General features: G+C 38.9%; 1 protein-coding gene across 5 annotated transcripts in view; it reads left to right on the top strand.

The window, feature by feature from the left end:
- The window catches only part of Ppp1r42 (protein phosphatase 1 regulatory subunit 42), a 40,529-nt gene that overhangs the window by 32,051 nt on the left and 1,302 nt on the right, over window positions 1–7,176 (top strand). For 4 of the 5 annotated variants that reach the window (XM_031366840.1, XM_031366839.1, XM_031366841.1 and 1 more), the window contains one exon: window positions 1,744–1,903. In XM_031366840.1, the coding sequence (XP_031222700.1) occupies window positions 1,744–1,903 (160 nt within the window). Of the gene's footprint in view, window positions 1–1,743; window positions 1,904–7,176 lie in introns of those variants that run through there. The other variant, XM_031366843.1, reaches the window with a different exon arrangement.

Raw genomic sequence — 7,176 nt, 5'->3', positions numbered from 1 at the left:
CTCCTCCTCCCATCCCCCACATGGAGACACGACTCCAGTGACCTGCCTCCTCCTCCTCCCCATCCCCCACATTGCTGTCAGATTACAAATCCACTCATCATTAAGCCAGAGACCTGTAAGTGCTCTCACAGATGTGTGCTAGACATTTCTTTTTAACATTTGTGCATCTGCATATGGATGCATGCAGATGCCCATGGAGTCCAGAAGAGAGTCAGATCCCTGAGAAACAGAGTTACAGACATTTGTGAGTTTCCCAGTATAGATCCTAGGATTCAAATGCTACTTTTCAAGGTCAAGGAGCAAGTGTTCTTAACAAGTGAGACACCCCGTCATCCCTGTTCACCATACCATTTGACAATCAAAATCAGCCAACTAATTTTGAAAACAAAGGAGCAACTGTTATACATGGTAATTTTTAATATGTTTTAATATATTATATATATGTATATATATATTTAAAAGCCTTCTATATTTGTAGCTCTATACAGGGAATTAAAGTAAAATTACATAGATTGTGGCCTCTTACTTCGAGGACCTTACAATTAAAAAAAAATTGATTTAATAAATATTTTCAGGGTAGCTCAGGATGAGACCCTGAGTTTAATAATGTCAGGAAAAATAATTAAGCATGTTGGATATCGAACTATTAAAGGCAGTGGGACTTTGTGAGAAATTTTAATCCAGCAACATGACTACTCTGGCACCGGATCACATCCAAAGATCTTTTAGGTCTGTGTGATTCTCCTGGAATACAGACATGTCACACACTTTAATCCCTCTGGCTAGAATACAGACAGGTCCTTAGTACACACCTTTAATCCCAAACAATGTAGGTAAGATTAGTTTGTAGAAGGAAGCAGCCATGCTTGAAAGTGACATCTAAGTGAGGGGCAGGAAGAGTGACAAATCAGAGAAAGATTTGATAGAATGAGTCAGGGATAGGATATGTCCAGTTCTCAGGCGAACACACAGGAAAGAAAGTAAGAGAACAGCTCAGAGAGAGAGAGAGAGAGAGGCAGTTTTATCAGGACAGTTCTACAGAGATAGGCTGCAGGTGAAGACAAAAGGAGCCAGAGAATGAGAATGAGCCAGAAGATTAGAACAGATCGCCAGAGTTAGAGGCCAAGCAGAATAATTCAGTCAGAAGCTGAGAGAAGCCAGTTTGACTCAGTCAGCTTGGAGAGGAATTTGAGCCTGAACAACTGAGTTGAGCTAGACAGATAGAGTTCAGAAAAAGCTAGAAAGGGTAAGCATATTCACTAGTAAGCTTCTGAGATTACAGTTACATCAGGTGAATAAAAGTTACTTTTACAGGACATAGAGGTAAACAAGGCCTTCCCCACTAAAAGGGACATCACAGCTGGAAACCATAAATGATATAGAATGATAATTGCTCAAGTAAAGGTATGAACATATCCCAACAACTATGCATGACTAGTTCACACCCTAAATGTTACTTTGAAAATAAATTTAGAAGAGCAAAACTTAAATCAATTATGTTTATATTAATGCTAGCATGTTCATTTTCTCTATAAGAATTAACTATGAATTTTCTTGTGTGTTTTTTAATGTATAAAAAGTCTATGATGTTTTATTTTGGGTATTTATTATTGATTTTAACTGTGGATTTGTCTTTGTTTAATTCCATTCCATAACATATAATTTAAGATACTAATATATACCATTTGATAATCTAGTAATTAATTTCAAAGCAGGATACTTTTAATTCTTTGTATACTACAGGTAACTTTGAAACAATACATCACATAGTTCCTGTTTATTACCCACAGGTGGGTAAGCCAAAAGTAGTCTTTTTCTCTGATGTACAGAGATATCTTGTACGTGGAAATGCATCTTCAAAATGTCCCAAAGAAGATAAAACTACAATTACTGAAGACATAAGGTAAGTTCCTTCAAATGTTTGTATGGTTTGTCATGTGATGCTCAATCTCTGACCAAGCCCAGCAGAAGCCTCCCCGTGGAGGCAGTGGGGCCCAGTCCCACCCCTGCCTGCTGCAGAGCAGCTCAGCTGATGTAGTACAGACCTGGAGTCTGTAGGTCTGCGAGATGCTTGATGGAGGGAGCAGAGAAGGCTGCCAAAGGAACATGCTTCGCTGTTCACACACAACCTGCAAAACCAGCGCCTCCCACCCCACCCTGACAGTCTCATAAACTCCACAGCTCCATTTGTTGCTGTTGTTTTGTTTTGTTTTGTTTTGTTTTTAAATTTTATTTCTTTGCCAAGGGCTTTCACAAGTACTGCTTGTATGTCACAAGGTGGATTAAACAACAAACAAGGAAAATAAACATGGCCTCAGGAAACAAAGTTGGTGAACTTTATACATTACCACATGGTAACTGGATCCACAGTGATCTGTGGCACAGCACACATTCTGTATCCATGTGCAAAGTCTAGATCATCAGAAGTACACTAAAGGGACAGGTGGGAACGCTCTCCTCTCTCTATCCTAACCAACCTCGGAACAAAGGGCATCTTTTAAAGTAGAAATCAACTCCGCTGCAAGTATGAACTGCTCTAAACAAGGCTAGCGGAACAGGAGGTTTGTGAGCTGCTCCTGCCACTGTGTGAAATTGAGCATGTTCAATTCAAAGTTTTCAGTTTTACTGTGGGAAAAAAATGTTAGGCAAAGCTCCCTTTAAACATTTATTATTTCCTCAGGAGAACTTTTCTCTGAAAGCATGCCAAATATTGTTTTGGTTTAAGTCTGATTGGATGGCAACATTAGTTTATGTCTCTTTTTAATAGAAAGTGACCAATAGGATGTCCTCAAGTACTTGGCAAAAGTTTTTTGCGGTGTGCCTGATGCATTTTAGTAATTGGAGAGGGAATCTTATTTGCTCACATGAGCTAGTTTCCATTTTTGTTCCCATATCACAATTCATGAATGTAATTTCCATTTTCAATGGAAATATACCATACATACAAGGCAGAAGGCTAATGTACATATAGCTTAGCACTTTCATCTATGAATGCAGCCCTGCAACGTTTAGTAAGTTAATGTCAAAGCAAAACAAAAACCCTAAAGGACAGTGAGACTAAAATTGCAAGATTGGCAAGGTACAAAAGACAATGTATTAATAATTTGGTCTGAAAGGGTTAGAGAGATGGCTCAGCAGTTAAGAGCACTGCCTCCTTCCAATTGAGTTCAATTCCCAGCACCCACACAGCAGCTCAAGAGCTGTCTATGACTCCAGTTCTAGGGGCTCCAACACCCTTGCACAGACACAAGCAGATAACACATGCACATAAAGTAAGTTAAAGTAAGTAAATCACTAAGAAGAAACGGAGGAAAGTTAAAGTAAGTAAATCACTAAGAAGAAATGGAGGAAAGGAAGGATAGTTTTTTGTTTTTACAAAACATCATCCAGAAAAAAAAAAATTTGCTCCGGAGTGTCGATCAATGGAAGAGCATGTTTGCCTAGTACCATGTGTTCAAGACCCAATGCACATGCACACACACATATACATCATCTGAACACACACATACACACACACCATCTGAACACACACACACACACACATACCATCTGAACACACACACACACCATCCGAACACACACATACACATATACCATCTGAACACACACACACACCATCTGAACACACACACACACATACCATCTGAACACACACATACACACACACCATCTGAACACACACATACACATATACCATCTGAACACACACACACACCATCTGAACACACACACACACACACACCATCTGAACACACACACACACCATCTGAACACACACATACACATATACCATCTGAACACACACACACACCATCTGAACACACACACACACCATCTGAACACACACACACCATCTGAACACACACACACATACCATCTGAACACACACATACACACACACCATCTGAACACACACACACACCATCTGAACACACACACACACCATCTGAACACACACACATACCATCTGAACACACACACACACACCATCTGAACACACACATACACACACACCATCTGAACACACACACCATCTGAACACACACACAAAGATCAGATTATTTTCAGTAACTAAGAAAATCTATTGAAGCAACTTTCCCTCAACTATTTTAAAGGTGAAAACAAGGTGGCACCCACAATATATTTTTACAAGCTATATTTAACATTCAAGGTGAGGAGCATGCAGAGTTGAAAGCAGTACATGTTCCAAAAGCAACAATCTGTTGCACACTTCCTTGAGGGCTCTGCACACTGGGAGTTGTGCCTGCACGCAAATTGGCGCACCGCAAAGCAACAGCTGTCCGAAGACATGGGAATGTTTTCCCTGTCTCTTATAAATGCATGCAGTCTACACGTGTATATTTACACAAGCCTGCTTTCCCTGCAGGGAGGAAAGAGTCAGACTTATTGACATAGTTTTTGACCCTCAAACTGAACTTTTCTTTAATTAAAGATTAGGTCTAAACTATTTTTTATTTAAAGGCTGGTTCTGAACAAATGCCTTCACTGTTCAATTAAAAATAATGTATGGTATTAAATAAGCAAAAGCAGCATATATTGTCGCTTCTCTCTATATTTGTCACAGTGAGTACTTCTGACAGATGTTTCCTCTTTTCAAATATGCTAGGGAGTGCTTGAACCTTAGTGATTTAAAAAATAGACATTAAACTCATAGCTGCTGCTCATAAGATTTACCGAGGATACGTGTACTGCACTATACCATGAAGAGAACATATGGTTACTAACTATCCCCACCTCCAAGCATGCTGATAACCATAGACCCATATATTTTACTAATTTAAAAATACGTTTGCAAAGGATTAGGCTATGCTGGGTTTTAGATGCCATAATTCACAGGAACGTGGTCCCTCTGTGCTGGTTAACTGTTACAAAATACCTAGTTGAGGCATTTGCTAAGCGGTGGGAGGAAGCTTCTTTGAATTGAAGGTGTATTCTAGGGCCGGAGAGGTAGCTCAGCGGTTAAGAGCACTTAGGCTGTCCTTCCAGAGGTCCTGAGTTCCGTTCCTGGCACCCACATAGCAGCTCACAGCTGTCTATAAGGAGTCCCATGGGTCCATTACCCTTTTCTGCTGTGCACACGTACATGTAGATAGAGCATCTACATATATAAATAAAGTTTTCTAACGGTGGATTCTAATAGTTAAAATAACTGGCTTTCATGACTGGTGACGTTGTGTTTAAACAGTTGTAATAACAGATCTATGTGCTTCAAAAAGGATTTTAAGAACTGTGGTAATATTTTTAGGCATAAAACTCTAGGATGCTTTTACATAAGCTTACATGCAAAATCAAAACACTTTTAGTTTTGTTTTGCTAATCTTTCCTTCAGTATACTTAATTCCACATGCATCATGTGTACAGTGTCATGTGTATAGGGAGATAGAAGGCTAACATTTTGATTTGCAGTTCTCAAAGTCTCTTAAGAATAAGAAACATCCCCAAGAGCAATAATGGAAAGCAACATAAAGATTTCCATTCTAACAGGCTAAGCTAGTGTTTGGGAATTCTGGCTTCAATGCTGTCAATATAAGCCTAATAATTTAACATAACTCTTACTTTCCATTTAAAAAGGCTTATGTTTGAAATATAAATCTTATTATTCGAACGACTTTTAAATACTAGACTTCTTTAATAAAAGGCTATTCTGATTTTACTTGTGAAGCTCTCAATGACTCCACTAAGAATATTCCCAGGCCAGGAAGGCACGGAAGGTCATGCAAGTGAGGAAGTGACTAAGATGAATGGACAAGCACATCCATGAAGCTAAAGGCACCGCAGGCCCGGAGGCCCAGAGGCCCAGAGCTGTGTGGGCAGGCATACATGGACCCGAGAAATCAGAGCTCTAGGTTGTAAAATGATTTTAAGTAAATATTGGTTCAATCTTTGTCTTTAAAAGTAACACATTAGAACACATGGAGAGATGGCTCAGTCAGTAAAGCACAAGAGGTTCTGTGTTCGAATCCCTAGCACCTACATAAAGCCCAGAAGAGCAAGCAGCATAGGCCTGGAATCCCATTGCAGCTTAGGGGGAAGGGATGGGTGGATTCCTGAAGCTCACTGTCAGTCAACCTAGGCAGATTGATGATATCTAGGCTCAGTGAAGAACCCTGACTCGAAAACTTCTAAACAAACAAAAAACAGGACCAAAACAATTTTAAAAACAAACACAAACACAAAACGTGTAGAGAAATTGTCAGACATGGACACCAAAAACCAATCTCTAGCCTCCACATGTACCTGCTCAGATGCACACACATGCCCACCCTGCCTCACACACACAGGAAAACAATAACATATTAGAATGGATAAGAAATAAAAATCAGTCTTCAAATACTGACTAGATATGGAGTTCCTAGAACTCATACACTAAAAACAGGAACTGAAAAATGAGGTCTCGTAGCACAATAGTTTGATGCATTATAAAGTTAAATATACAGTTCAATCCACGCACAGAAAATTTCCAAGGTCAAATGAAAGTCTATACCCAAGAGAAACTTTACCTGGGTGTTTATAATGTAATCACTAAATACTTAAGGCAACCACATATATCTCAGGTGGGATGTGGATAAACAATCTGTAACATATGTATTATATATGTGTACATACATATATATAATACACACACATATACATAGTAAGAATGCTATTCTGCAATGAGAAGAAATGAGCCATTGATAGACTAAACATGAATAGGTCTCAAAAGCATTAAGTGAAATTAGCTAAACTTTAAAAGAAACCTACTATGTGTTTCTATTTGTGTAATATTTTGGCAAAAGGGCCGTAGTGACAAAAACTAGATCAGGACTCACCAGGACCTAGAGGTGGGTTGACTTCAAAAGGGAATTGTGGTAGATAACGGAGGTGTTCTGTGTCCTTATTCTCATGGTACTTATAGTAACTGTATATACATCTTCTCAAATTTGAACTGTTCACTCAAAAGGATAAATTTAACTATAAAAAGTTATTTATTTATATTTATAGACAGGATCTCGTTTTTGCCCTGGCTATCCTGGAACTTGATATGTAGACTAGGCTGGCCTGGAACTCACAGAGATCTGTCTGCCTCTGCCTCCTAAAGATGTGTGCCACCATGTCAGGTTAAAAGCTATTCCTTAATTCAAACAGTAAATAGTTGAAACAAATTTATTGTTAAAT

The sequence above is a fragment of the Mastomys coucha genome, unplaced genomic scaffold (genome assembly GCF_008632895.1).
Source record: "Mastomys coucha isolate ucsf_1 unplaced genomic scaffold, UCSF_Mcou_1 pScaffold14, whole genome shotgun sequence".
NCBI lineage: Eukaryota > Metazoa > Chordata > Mammalia > Rodentia > Muridae > Mastomys > Mastomys coucha.
The sequence above is the reverse complement of the archived record's forward strand: the minus strand, read 5'-3'. Positions and strand labels throughout refer to the sequence as shown.